The 15212-nt window shown below is 44.4% G+C and overlaps 1 pseudogene and 1 gene segment (V, D, J or C); one reads left to right on the forward strand and one right to left on the reverse strand.

The window, feature by feature from the left end:
• Positions 1-311: 311 nt before the first annotated feature.
• On the reverse strand, positions 312-913 carry LOC102286622 (immunoglobulin lambda variable 5-45-like). The segment is given in 2 exon segments: positions 312-650; positions 833-913. Coding segments are annotated over 2 exon segments (420 nt in total).
• A 299-nt stretch (positions 914-1212) lies between these two features.
• LOC102286915 (adenylosuccinate synthetase isozyme 2-like) lies at positions 1213-3305 on the forward strand (annotated as a pseudogene).
• The last annotated feature ends 11907 nt before the right edge of the window (positions 3306-15212 follow it).

The raw sequence follows: 15212 nt of genomic DNA on the forward strand, positions 1-15212 counted from the left end.
ATCACCAACTCAATGAATACGAGTTTGAGTAAACTCCAGGAATTGGTGATGGACAGGGAGGCCTGGCGTGCGGCAGTCCATGGGGTCGCAAAGAGTCGGGCACAACTGAGCGACTGGACTGAACTGAACCGAGGACAGTGTGTGTCACAACACGGCAGTCTGAGCTGTCAGAGCCGTGGGTGGGTCTCAGATCTGAGATGAGGGGCAGTACATGACAGGAGACTCAGAAGTGACCACAAGAGGTTAACCAGAGCGAGAGTGGAACAGCAGTGATGGGCATGGCAGGGAGGACACAGGGGCGCAGTGCCTGTTCAGCCTTGTGCAGTGCGAAGCACCTGGTAAATACCAGTGTTTTGGGGACAGTAGCAGTTATAATCAGCCTCATCCTGAGTCTGCAGCCCAGAGATGAGCAGGAGCCCTGTGTTGGCTGAGGCAGCCTTGGATCCAGAGAAGTGACTGGGGACCCCAGAGCCCTGGGGCTTATCCGAGTCTGACTTGAACATCAGGAGGTACCAGGGAGGGCTCCCTGCCTTCTGCTGGAAACAGGACATTTGGTAGCCACCAACACGGTACCCACTGCTCAGGGTGCAGGTGAGTCTGGCTGATGCTCCTGGATATGCAGAGGGGGATGCCGGCTGAGTCAGCACAGGCTGGGAGAGGGAACCCGCAGATACAGACACAGGGGATACGGGGCAAGAGCTGCAGGAAAGGTTCCCAGAGTCTGCGCCCCAGGGGCTGATGAGGCTGGGAACTGAGCCCTGCCCGGGGCCATCCCTACCTAAGCAGTGAGAGAGAAACACAAGAGGAGAGGAGTGCAGGCCATGGTGCTCACAGGACCCTGGTCCCCACAGTGGGGCTGGGCTGCCCCAGGCCTCCTTTTCTCCCCCTGACTCTGCCAGAGGAGGGGCGCCATGCAAATAGGGGTCCACCCAGGGCCCGCCCAGCCCATCTCTCAGCCCTAATGCTGGAGCTCAGCTCACAGCCCAGACTCAGAGGGTGCAGGGGAGTTGCCTCTTGGGAGCCCCTGGAGGAAGCACCTGCCAAGACCACACAGGTCCCTGCTCACGGGTCTCTGCACTCAGACAGGACACACTGCTGGGTACCCCCAGGAGCACAGGCTCTGCCCCCAGCCCAGCTCCTGGAGGGAGTAATGCTCCCTGAGCAGCTGTGCAGGGACCCCAGGGCAGTCCCACAGCGCCCCCTGCTGGTAACATGTGGGGAAAATTTGCAGAAAAAGGGAATGAAGTTCAGTTTTCTAAGAAGGTACATTTGTTGTAGTACAGAAAATAAGTAAACAGTGAAGATGCTTAGAAGAAACAGACTATTTTGTCATGAGATTACTCCACAAAAAGACATAATGTATCCTTATTTAGAATAAATATCTAGCAAACTTTAGGAGTTATATGCTTCCCATACATTGGATTTGTATTTGTTTAAGCATTGAAAAATATGTAAAATTTGTGGTTCTCTGAGAAAGCAGTTAAAGTGTTTTACATACAACCTATAAATAAAGCACATAAGAGAGGAATTTATAGGACTTCCCTTGTTTTCCTGTGTTTAAGGATCTGCCTGTCGATGGAGGGGACATGGTTGCAGTGCCAGAAGCAGGAAGCTCCCACATTCTGCAGAGCAACTCAGCAGGAAAGCCGAACTGCTGAAGCTCCATCCCCTGGAGCTGGTGCCCTGCAGCAAGAGAATCCACCCCAATGAGAAGCCAGTGCTCTGCAGTGAAGAGCGGCCGCGCCGCCCACAACCAGAGCCCAGGAGCAGTGAAGACCCCGCACAGCCATCCGTCAATCAACCAATAAAGTGTAAAAAACAACCTGACAACCAAACCAGTAGAAGGGGACATTGCAGACCACGGTCGTTAAACATCGATCCAAGTCCTCTTGACAAAATGAAACATTAGAAAAGTAGAAAAATCCTAATATCAGGTTAAGACACTGACAGTGTTACCAAATGTTATTTTTTTGAATATAAGTTATATTTTATATTAAGACTCTCAAACATAGATTTACAGAGCAATCCAGTTCACATGCTCCCAGCCGCCCCCGACCCCTTCGGGCTCTTCTCGTGTCTCTGGGGCCTGGGCGTTTGCCAAGACCAACCTGGGGGCATCCTCCTCGTCCAAGGTGACTGAGGCCGTCCCAGGGAGCAGCCTGGGGGGAACCTGGAGACCCTGGTTCTTGGCGGGCAGTGGGACCACGAAGCCAAGGGGAAGGTGCTGGGTCTGCTGGTGAGGACACCAGCACGCTGTGCCACCGCCAGGGAGGAAGTAATGCTGCCTGAACAGCTGCAGATTCTGTGGAGGGTGACTTTCGTCTTTTACCCAGTGGAATCATCACCCAGTGGAACAACTCAGGCTCCCAGTGGAGCCTGAATGTTACTGCATTCATTGGAAATGATGTGGTGATTCATCTAGCTGGATTGTGTGAGAAAGCAGAAAAAATGTTCAAAAAGGGAAAGGTCTGGAAGGCTGGACAAAGGCTTCTCATACGGGACAGATTGTGCTTGATTTTCATCAAACAGCTGATGGTATCCAGGAACAACAGAGAGGAGAACAAGCAAGAAAAAATTTGGGTACCACAAAAAGGGCATTTGCCCTGTTTGTTCTTCCCCAAAGGACCAGAGTGGACTTTAGGATATGCCATCTTATTTCCGACTTTGATGGCTTTTCTGAGAGGTTCCAAGTTCTGGCTAACCACTACAAATCTATAAACCCCACATCGGAAATAGACATTGAAGATGAATTCCAAAAATTCAAGGGTTATATACAAAGGATGAAACCAACTGCTAGATATATGGAGTTTATTTCCTCTTTCGAGCTTTCAAAGAAAGACCATCAAAGAAAATCTTGGTAGAAGGTGCAAATGCAGCACTGCTAGATATTCATTTTGAAAGTTATCCTTTCAAACCTCTTTGAACTGTACAGTTGGAGGTGTCTGTACTGGCTTGGGTATGCCCCCTTAAATGTTGGAGAAGTGTATGGAGTTGTGAAAGCTTATACAACTAGAGTTGGGATTGGTCCCTTTCCTACAGAGCAAGACAATGCAATTGGAGAATTATTACAAATAAGGGATAGAGAGTTTGGTGTAATTATAGGAAGGAAAAGAACATGTGTCTGGTTGGACATTGTTTTGATTAAATATGCTCATATGATTAATGGATTTACTGCATTGGTACTTAAAACTTTTGATATTTTGGACAAATTTATGGAAATCAGAGTTGAAGTTGCATACAAGTTAGATGGTGAGGTTATAACTCATTTCCCAGTAAACCAAGAACTCTTAAATAAATGGACTTAAATGTAAGACAAGGACATTTAAGGAACATTTAAGGACTTTTAAGGAACTACCTATTAATGCCCAGAATTGTTTGATTTATTGAAGATGAAGTTCAAATTCCAGTTAAATAGATTTGCTTAGATAAATCCAGAGTCTATGATTCAACTCTTTTAAGGATTTCCAGTGATACAAGAAGCATTCCTGGAGCGGTGGGGAAAGGACTTTCTTAAATATTTCATTTATGATCTACGAAATCTGAGAATAAAGACACTGAAATGAGGTTTAGTCCCAACAGTTGCTTCAAGTCTTTCAAGATGGATGACTGGTATGGAGATAACAGTCTGGCAATTTGTCAATTTCCATAGCTGGCATGATTGCCAAATCATTTGTTGCTCCTCCTGCTCATGGTGCCATATTTTCTTTTAATTTTAATAATAATATAATCAATGTTGTTTGAAATCTAAAATAGAATTACTTTCAAAAATGAAGTTTTCCTTCATTATTGTTGTGTGTTCATAGGTTTTATCTCTATTGAAAAGTAAGAATAATTAATGCAGTTTTGCACAAATATTTGTACATTCTGATCATTCAATTCTGTCACTGTAATCTTTGCTGTTCAAAAAATGATAAGAGGAATCCTGTAAATGTTTGTAGTGATATAAATTCTGTTTAAGTTTTGAACTGTTCATTTTCCTTTGAGACCGCTGCAAATTTGAACTTTGGTGGTAGGCATGCATTATACTCAAGGGTCCTTTAATTTGTACAAAACACAAAACGTGTTTCTCTCTTTGAATTATGTAACACATTGAACATTTAATTAAATGTTAAAAGGAAAAAACTGTCCCCTAGAATAACTATTGCAATGTTAAAAAAAAAAACTTAGTCATTAAAAGACTTGTTGTGATAAATAAATAAATATAACACCAATAATAGCAAAAACTACATCATATTGAAACACCTAGACATCTTAGTAACATCCTAGTATACGCTGAGCACGCACACCTAACTCCACACAGGTCACCCTACAGAGCCTCTGCCCACAGCTCTGTCTCCTCCTCTGCCCAGATGCTCCCAGGATCCACCCTCTCCTAGAGACACCTTCTGATTCTCAGCTTCCAGCAGCCCCTCCCCGACACAGACTCAGCTAAGACCTCACATGGACCAGGAGGTGGGAACCAAATCTGAACTATTGGGTACAGACCAGGAGTTCTGGGGGATGGGCCTCACGGGGATGAGGGTCCCCATCACGGAGGAAAGTTTCAGAGAGCCCTGAGTGGTTTCCCCACTGGTTGGCCCACCACCCATTCTGAGACTCAGCATTTTGGCCCGTGCTGGCCATGGGCACCTCCTCTAACCTCTGGGATATCCTAGCCCCCATTCAGAACGGCCCACTGTACAGCTGAGGGGCATTTCTAGGTCCACCCTGGGCACAGGGATATGCTTACATTGGGACTCTTGTCTCCTTGGAAACTGACCTTATTCCAAAATGTGCATCTCTGTTAGCTGTGGCCCCACAGTCCAGACCTGCCTGCAGTGCAAATCCTACGTGTATGTGAAAGGACAGTGAAAGAGAGCAGAACACTCGAGTGGTGACATGGGGTACTCTGTGAGCCATACGCTCAGGGTGAGGACAGGAGCTCAGGATTCAGGGTCACCTGCCATTGGTCTGAATTCCCCTGTGAGCAGCACGGCTGCCATCCCAGCTGAGCACAAACAGTCAGCCACATCCTCAGGCTGGAGCCCAGGGATGGTCAGGGGTCCTCACGGACCTGGAACCGGAGACCTTCTCTGAGATGATAAAGACTGCTTGTGACTCCTGTGGGTCAGGAGTTTGGGGACCTGGCCAGGGTATGGCTGCAGCCAAGATGCAGAAAATAACAGAAACTAGGACATACTGAGGCAAAATCTAAGAGAAAATAAAAAGAGTTTCTGAAGTAAAAATGTACAGAAAAAATTTAGTTTATGTGATAAAATCGGAAAGAGGTTCAGATGTAAAATCTCGAAGAAACTACAGGGTTCTGAGGAAAAACTCTGAAAGTAAGAGGATATGAGTTAAAATCTGTCAGTAAGAAACAGGGTCTGAGGAAAAATCTAACAGAAACTAGAGGGTACTGAGGTTAAATCTGAAAGAAATTAGGGTGTTCAGAGGTAAAATCTGACAGAAAGTAGGGGGTTAAGAGGAAAAATCTAACCCAAAACTAGGGGCTAGAGATAAAATTTGAGAAACTAGGGGGTTCAGGGGTATAATCTGAGAAACTACATAAAATTGACAGAAACTAGGGCATTCCAAGGTAAAATCTGACAGAAACAAGGGGGTTCTGAGGTAAAAACTCATAGAAACTAGGGGGTTCTGAGGTAAAATTTGACAGAAACGAAGGGATTCTGAGGTAATATCTGACTGAAACTAGGGACTACTGAGGTGAAATGTGACAGAAACTAGGGGCTTCTGAGGTGAAATCTGACAAAACCTAGGGTGTTCAGAGGTAAAATCTGACAGAAACTAGGGGATTCTGAGGAAAACTGATAGAATCTAGGGGGTTCTGAGGTGAAATCTGAGAAACAAGAAGGTTCTGAGGTAAAATCTGACAGATACTAGAGGATTCTGAATTAAAATCTGACAGAAAATCAGGAGATCTGAGGTAAAATCTTACAGAAACTCAGGGGAGTCAGAGGAAAAATTGGACAGAAACTAGAGGATTCTGAGGTAAAAATCTGAGTAACAAGAGGGCTCTCAGGTAAAATCTGACGGAAACTAAAGGGTTCTAAGTGAAATCTAACAGAAACCAGGGAGATCTGAGGTAAGATCTGACAGAAACTAGGGGATTGGAGGTGAAATCTGACAGAAATTAGGGATTACTGAGATCAAATCTGACAGAAACTAGGGGTTTCTGAGGTAGAACCTGAGAGAAACTAGGATTTCCTGAGGTGATAACTGACAGAAGCTATGAGCTTCTGAGGTGAAATCTGACAGAAGCCAGGGGGTTCTAAATAAAAATCTAACAGAAACTAGGGGGTTCTGTGGTAAAATCTGACAGAAACTAGGCAGTTCTGAGGGGAAATTTGACAGAAACTAGGGAATTCTGAGGTAAAATTTAACAGAAACTATAGTCATCTGAGGTTAAAATCTGGCAGAAGCTAGGGGGTTCTGTGATAAAATCTGACATAAACTAGGCGCTTCTGACATAAAATCTGACGTAAACTAGAGGCTTCTGATGTAAAATCTGACATAAACTAGGGCCTTCTGACGTAAAAATCTGACAAAAACTAGGAGGTTCTGACATAAAATCTGACAGAACCTAAGGGTTCTGAATAAAATCTAACAGAAACTAGGGGATTCTGAAGTGAGATTGACAGAAACTATGGTCTTCTGAGGTAAAAGCAGACAGAAAGTGGGATTCTGTTGTAAAGTCTGACAGAAATTAGGGTGTTTATGGTAAAATCTGACAGAAACTAGGGAGTTATGAGGTAAAATCTGACAGAATCTAAGAGGTTCTGTGGTAAAATCTGACAGAAAATAGGCATATCTGAGGTAAACTATGACAGAAACTACAGGGTTCTAGATGATATATGACAGAAGCTATGGAGTTCTGAGGTAAAATCAGACAGATCTAGGGGCTTCTGAGGTGAAATCTGATAGAGACTACAGGCTTCTGCGGTAAAATCTGACAGAAACCAGGGGGTACTGAGGTAAAATGTGACAGAAGCTAGAGGGTTCTGAGGTGAAATCTGACAGAAACTAGGTGGTTCTGACATAAAATCTTAAAGAAACTAGGGGCTTCTGAGGTAAAATCTGACAGAAACTATGATATTCTGAGGTGAAATCTGACAATCTATGGGGCTGTTAGGTAAAGTCTGACAGAAACTAGGGGTTTCTCAGATAAATTGTGACAGAAACTGGCAGGTTGTGAGATAAAATCTGAAAGACTTGGTGGTTCTTAATTAAAGTCCAATCGAAATAAGGAGATGGTCTGATATAAATCTGACAGACAAAAGTGATTCTGAGGTAAAAATTTACGGAAACAAGGAGTTTCTAGGTAAAATCTGACAGAAAGTAGGCAGTTCTGAAGTAAAATCTGACAGAAACGAGGGGGTCTGAGGTAATATCTGACAGAAACTGGGAAGTTCTGATTGGAAAACTAACAGAAAGAAGGAGGTTCTCAGCTAAAATCTTAGAGGACATACAGAGTCTTCCTGTGATCCGAAATGGCACAGGCCTATCAGGAAGCCACACGGCTGAGGACAGAGACTTCATGCCCCTCCCTTTGTGTGTAAAGTAAATTCATCATAGCAAGTGCTCTATCTGAACTATAAATGATCCCAGTGTTATTGAGTTGAAGCCCACTCTGCTCGTCAACTGACGGGCCAATGAATTGGAGGAGATGTTTTATGGCAAGGAATACGACTTGGAATGCTCGCTCATTGAGAAGATGACATGTGAATGTCTCAAAATAACCAACTCCTCAAGGTCAGAATGCCAGGTTCTTTTATATAACAAGAGGACAACATGGTGAGGAACTACAGTCAAAAGGCAGAATAGAGAGGGATAGGCTGTGAGGAAGCAAAGTAAATAGGGCCACCAGTCTTTAAAACATCTCGATGAAGGGCCAACCTTTGGAAGGACTGTGTTAATCTCTTCCTTTCACAGGTGAGCAAGGTCAGATTATCTCTCCGTGACCATAATAAAGGCACTGTAGTTTAACGATCAGTCAAAGGGGTAGGGTCTTCCAACTGTCACTTTTCAGTCAATAAATCATATCTGACTCTTTGTCCCCCAACAACTGCAGCACACCAGGCTTCCCTGTCCATCGCCAACTCACGGAGCTTGCTCAAACTCACGTCCTTCGAGTCGGTGAGGCCAACCAACCATCTCATCCTCTGTCACCCCCTTCTCCTGCCCTCAATCTTTCCCAGCATCAGGGTCTTTTTCAATGAGTTGGCTCTTTGCATCAGGTGGCCAAAGTATTGGAGACTCAGCTTCAGCATCAGTCCTTCCAATGAAGATTCAGGATTGATTTTCTTTAGGATTGACTGGTTTGATTTCCCCCAAGGGACTCTCAAGGGTCTTCTCCAACACCACAGTTCAAAAGTATTAATTCTTTGGCCCTCAGCCTTCTTTATGGCCCAAATCTCACATGAGTACATGACTACTGGAAGAAACATAGTTTGATTATAAGAAACTTTGTCAGCAAAGTGATGTCTCTGCTTTTTAATACGTTGTCTAGGTTGGTTATAGCTTTTCTTCCAAGGAGCAAGCTTCTTTTAATTTCCTGGCTGCAGTCACTGTCCACAGTGATTTTGGAGCTCAAGAAAATAAAATCTGCCACTGTTTTCACCTTTACCCCATCTGATTGCATGAAGTGATGGAACCAGATGCCATAATCTTGGTTTTCTGAATGTTGAGCTTTAAGCCAGGAAAAGGCTCTTTTCAAATGAGTCAGCTCTTTGCATCATGTGGCCCAAGTATTGGCGTTTCAGCTTCAACATCAGTCCTTCCAATGAACACCCAGGACTGATCTCCTTTAGGATGGACTGGTTGGATCTCCTTGCAGTCCAAGGGACTCTCAAGAGTCTTCTCCAACACCACAGTTCAAAAGCATCAATTCTTCGGCACTCAGCTTTCTTTATAGTCCAACTCTCACATCCATACATGACTACTGGAAAAACCATAGCCTTGACTAGACCGACCTTTGTTGACAAAGTAATATCTCTGCTTTTTAATATGCTGTCTAGGTTGTTATAACTTTACTTCCAAGGAGTAAGCCTCTTTTAATTTCATGGCTGCAGTCACCATCTGCAGTGATTTTGGAGCCCCCCAAAAATAAAGTCTGACACTGTTTCCACTGTTTCCCTATCTATTTGCCATGAAGTGATGGGACCGGATGCCATGATCTTAGTTTTCTGAATGTTGAGCTTTAAGCCAACTTTTTCACTCTCCTCTTTCACTTTCATCAAGAAGCTTTTTAGTTCCTCTTCATTTTCTGCAATAAGGGTGGTGTCATCTGCATATCTCAGGTTATTGATATTTCTCCTGGCAATCTTGATTCCAGCTTGTGCTTCCTCCAGCCCAGTGTTTCTCATGAGGTACTCTGCATATAAGTTAAATATGCAGGGTGACAATATGCAGCCTTGACATACTCCTTTTCCTATTTGGAACCAGACTGTTGTTCCATGTCCAGTTCTAACTGTTGCTTCCTGACCTGCATATCGGTTTCTCAAGAGGCAGGTCAGGTGGTCTGGTATTCCCATCTCTTTCAGAATTTTCCACAGTTTATTGTGAGCCACACAGTCAAAGGCTTTGGCATAGTCAATAAAGCAGAAGTAGATGTTTTTCTGGAACTCTCTTGCTTTTTTGATGATCCAGCAAATGTTGGCAATTTGATCTCTGGTTCCTCTGCCTTTTCTAAAACCAGCTTGGGAAAGATTATATAGAAGAGGATCTGACTCAAATCTGAAGCTACAGGACAGCCAGACCAAGGAGCTCGTGGTGGTGATAAGGAGGAATCGCAGGTGGAGAAAAGTCACACATCAGTGAGAACACAGTTTGCCCAAATCCCCTGGAGCAAGCTGAGTGGTTTGTCAGCCGTCTGGCACACCTGCAGTCTCAGGAACGGACGTCACACAGCACCCCCTGCTGGCCATCGGGGCTGCCCCCTCTGGCTGCTGTGATAACAGGACACGGAGCAGCGTTCTTTTTGTACTGCCATTTTTTCCTAATGTCACTGTCTCAGATTGCGTGAGTAGAGGCCTCAGAAGATCCACAGCTGGAATGCTGATGCTTTCACATCTGAAGTTTTATTTCGATAGAAGCATATTATTTTTTAACTGTCAATCTCTGTCAACTGTACCCCTACAGCTCCAACCTTGCCTGCTGTCTCCAGACACTGCACACGTATGTGAAAGGTCAGTTAAAGGGTACAACAGAAACACATGGGAAATTACCCTGTATGCATGTTTTTTTAAAAGACTTATATGGACCATTTTTAAAATTTTCATTGAATTTGTTACAACATTGCTCCTTTTATGTTTTTTAGGGGGTGGGTGGTTGGCACAGGGCATGTGGGGGTCCTAGCCTCCTCACCAGGGATCGAACCCATACTCCCTGAATTGGAAGGCAAAGTCCCAACCACTGGACCACAAGGGGAGTCCCCAGCCTGTGTGCATGTTGAGGGGCACAGGGAAGTTGGGCCAAAGAAGCCTCAAGCAATCTGATGCCTAGGTTTGGATCCGTAGGCTGTCAGGTGGTCTTCATGGCAGAGAGAAAGAAAGATCCCTGGAGTGAGCTGTCAGGCCAAGGGCAGGAAGAAGGCGACTGATGATCTTGGTGAATGGCCACTCAAGGTTAGAGAGGTGGACCCTCTGAGCACGTGACTCCAGCATCTCCCATTGGAACAGAAAAGAAAAATCTGGAAATAAGTCTATCCCCTTAGTTAAACCTTGTATTCCTTTTTACCAATTTTTACTCTGTGTAAATGTATATAACTTTAAGTTGCTGCAAATATATTCACAACGATAAGTATACACTTACCAATTGTGTAGGTCCAGTCACTTTTACTCATTATTTTCAATGCTCCTGAATAACACACACTCTTGTCAGTAGGAACTCACCTCTTGTCTTTTCATGGGCCAGTTAAACAGTGCTCTGTGAGTTTCCCCAGGTGACTGGTGAGGCTTGGGGAGCTCAGGGTTTGTGTCTCAATTCCCCCCTGGCCTGAAGCACTGTGTGAGCTCAGACTGCTGTTCCAGGCTTAGCAGGATTAACCAGCCTCCTCCTCCTCAGTTTGGAGCCCAGAGATGGTCAGGGAGGCCACCTGCCTGACCTGGAGCCAGAGAATCAGGCTGAGACCCCTATTATGTTCTAGTATACTGGGCTTCTCTGGTGGTCCAGTGGTTAAGAATCTGCTTGCCAATAGAGGGACATTCAACCTCTGATGCAGGAAGACTCCACATGCCGCAAAGCAATTAACCCCATGAACCACTACTGAGCCTGCTCACCGAAGAAACTGTGCTCCCCAACACAGGAAGCCATTGCGATAAGAAGCCCGGGCAGCCCAGCTAGAGAGTAGCCCTTGCTCTCCACAACTAGAGAAAACCCAGGCGCAGCCACGAAGATCCAGCACAGCCAGAAATAACTAACTAAATAAATTAAAATTTTTAATATATGCATAAAAATTATCACTTTCACTTTCATAGCCACTTTCCTAGTGGCTCAGATGGTAAAGAATCCACCTGCAATGTGGAGACCTGGGTTCAGTCCCTGGGTTGGGAAGATACCCTGGAGAAAAGAACGGCTACCCACTCCAGTATTTTTGCTTGGAGAATTCCATGGACAGTACTGTCCATGGGGTCACCACAGACTACATATTATAAATTGTATATCATATATAATATGATATGGTATAATGTAAATTATATATTGTATTATATATATAATACTATCCAATAATGATGCCCTTGGGGATCCAAAGAAATAAAATTCTGCACCACAGAAGACCACAGAACCAAGCTATTTATTTTAGAACAATAAATCTCAAGAAAAATTGAGTATGGCTCCCAGTCTTCTGCTGAATAATTCATAGATCATCACCTATGACTGATGTCCCTCCTCATGGGGACACAGTTGCAAAGTCCCCAGTGGGGAGCAAAAGTCTCCTGCCCTCAGGCTTGGGGTTTGTCCAGCTGGGAGCAGCTAAAAGCAGAGTATACACGATTAGTTCCACAGCACCCCCTGCTGGTTCAAGTTGAACTCCCTCTACCCACAGAGCTGGTAATCCTGGGACCTCTTGTTAAGGATGTTACTGATGCTGAAGCTCCAAAACTTTGGCCACCTAATGCTAAGAGCCACCTTCAGACCCTGATGCTGAGAAAGATTGTAGGCCAAAGGAGAAGAGGACAGCATAGGATGAGATGGTTGGGTAGCATCACCAACTTAATGGACATAAATCTGAGCAAACTCCAGGAGATAGTGAAGGACAGGGGAGCCTGCCATGCTGCAGTCCATGGGGTAGCAAACAGTCAGATACGACTTAGCAACTGAACAGCAATAATGAGACACTGCAGCTCACATCATTTTCATGACTCCAACAGATCAAGCAATGTCCTGGCCTTAATGTTGCAACAATAAATACATGACTCTTTATATGACTTTACATGACTCTGTTTGGTCTCCCAAAGGAGGAAGAACTTGTTCTAGTTCTAACAAGTTAGCAGAAAGAATGTTTTAAGGAGAGGAAATAGAAAGCATAAAGCCTCTGCTGCAGTTAAGGTCAAGGGACACCCAGGAGGTGGCAGAAGTCTGCGTTGTGTGCCATTTGCTGATGGTGGTAAGGGGGGGAAAGCCTAGGCAGATAAAGAAAGGAACAAGAGAGGCCTGTATGGGGGGAGGGAGGGGTGCTTTATGTGACAGGTAGCAGACAGAGGCATTGTGACTGCGGCAGTGAGGTGAGGACGCAGGGGGTGGAGGGAACCATTCCCAAGGACCAACCTAGACCCCTACATGCAAATGCAGGGCTTTTAATCGTTTGATTTGTTTATTTACTTTTGGCTGTGCTGGTCTTCATCATTGCACGGGCTTTCCTCTAGTTGCAGAGAGAGGGGGCTACTCTCTAGTTGCCGTGCACGGGCTTCCCATTGTGGTGGCTGCTCTTGTGGAGCATGGCCTCTCGGGTGGCCAGGCTTCAGTAGCTGCAGTGAGTGGGCTCAGTAGTTGCAGCTCCCAGGCTTTAGAGCACAGGCTTCGTAGTTGTAGCGCACGGGCTCAGTTGCTCCTCAGCACGTGGGATTTTCCCGGACCAAGGATCGTACCCATGTTTTCTGCACTGGCAGGAGGATTCTTTACCACCAGCCCACCAGGGAAGCCCCAAACAAACACAACTGTCAAGCCAACTCTTCTATATAGATCTCCCAGAGAAGGCAGGAGAACTCGCTTCTCTTCTAGGGTAATAAAGTAACAAAGTTCCTTTATTAATTTTTCAGACTGGTCAATGTTCAGGAACTGTAGACTCACAGGTCTCTGAGGTATCCTGGTTTCCAGACTCCTCCTCCTCCCTCCCCCTGGGCCTGAGATGAGAGAATGTGAGTGCACGGCTGCAGGAACTAGAGAGGCTGAAGCCAAACAGCTTCGAGAAGCAAGGGCTTCAGAAGGCCAGGATGTGGCACCTTGAGCCTCCGTCCTGCGCACAGGATGAGGTAGGAGCCCAGAAGGCAAAAACTCCAGGCCTGTAGGTGGAAGACAACGTGATGCCCAAGAGAAATTCCTTACTCAGAAAGAAAAATGATCCAAAGGAGACCTGCTGCTTGGTGGGTTTATTTATTTGGTGAAGGAAAGTTATAAACATGAGCTTTCCAAATCCTTTCCCGCATGCTGTATGAAGGTTTTAGACAGGTTCACCGGTCTCTAAAAAGCGACATTTTCTTACCTTACTCTAAGGTCAAAGTTTATTTTTTTTCCTAGTGAGATCCATCTTTTATGCTCAAAGTTTAGTTAACTTGCAACTTCTATGGTGGCCCAGTGGTTAAGGGTCCATCCCGCTAGCAGGGGGCATGGGTTTGATTCCTGGTCTGGAAACTAAGATTCCACATGCTTCAAGACAAAAAAAAAAAAAAACTATTTTTAAATAAATAAATAAAGTGATTAATTAAAGTGTGCAGTTTGATGAGCTTTTTTTTTTTTTTTAATATTTAGTTAACTTAGCTGTACTCCTATTTTCCTGTATGGGGGGCCCATTTGATTTCCCTCTTGGTTCCTACTGAGGCTTTTATTTCATCTGTGTTACTTCTTGACCTGCGTTTAAATGGTCAGAAATGCTGACAGATGTTGCAAAGGAAAGGACGGATACTTTACCCAGGATAGGGTTTCTGGGAGGGTGTGGGGGGTGATAGTAATGACCTGATGAGATGCCTCAGTCTACAGAACTCCACTATAATCATGAAATGGCCAGCAAAATGGTGGCCTAAGATATTGCAAGATTTCATTCCCCAACAGAAACATCAAAACAAACAAAGCAGAATGCTGTCTGAGCTCTGGAAAACAGTGAAAAGTTGACGGCAATCAAGCAAATGTTCCATCAAGAAAAAGTCATCTTTAAAATGGTACGGGGTTCATGAGGTGACATCAGCAAGACGATGGAACAGAAGCTCTCCAGCTAGTCTTCCCCCTCAGCAACAGAAATTCGGTATGGCTCCATGGGCAAACGTGCTTTTGGGAATCGTGTGACTCCCTGATGGAGTCCAGGACCAGGGAGGGGCACTTTTAGAAGGTGAGCCCACGCCAAGGTCATTGACTCACTGACTGGGGTCCCAGGTACAGACCTGAAAACAGATGCAGGAAAAGCATTTGACACCTTTTAATGATTAAAAACTCTCAACAAAACAGGTGCTGAAGGAACTTAACTCAACCCAACGAAAGCCATGTCTGACAAGCTCATAGCTAACATACTCAGTGGTGAAAAGCAGAAAGCTTTCCTTCTAAGATCAGGAATCAGACAAGGGTGCCCACTCTCACCACTCCTAGTCAACATAGTACTGGAGGTACTAACCAGAGCAATTAGGCAAGAAATCCTAAGAACTCCACACACACACACACACACAAAAGTTATTCAAACTAATAAACAAATTCAGTAAAGTTGTGGGATATAAAATCAACACACAAAAATCAGTTGCATTTTTAAACACCAACAATTAACTACCTGAAAAATAGATAAATGAAATAATCTCATTTACAATAGCAGCAAAAAGAATAAAATAGTAATAAATTTAACCAAGGAAGTGAAAGATCTGTATACTGAAAACTATAAAACCTTGATGAAAATAACTGAAGAAGATATAAATAAATGGGAAGATATCCCACATTCATGGACTGGAAGAATTAATATTGTCAAAATCTCATACTACCAAAGCAATCTAGAGATTCAATGAAATCCCCATTAAAAT

Source organism: Bos mutus, chromosome 17 (genome assembly GCF_027580195.1).
Source record: "Bos mutus isolate GX-2022 chromosome 17, NWIPB_WYAK_1.1, whole genome shotgun sequence".
Classification (NCBI taxonomy): domain Eukaryota; kingdom Metazoa; phylum Chordata; class Mammalia; order Artiodactyla; family Bovidae; genus Bos; species Bos mutus.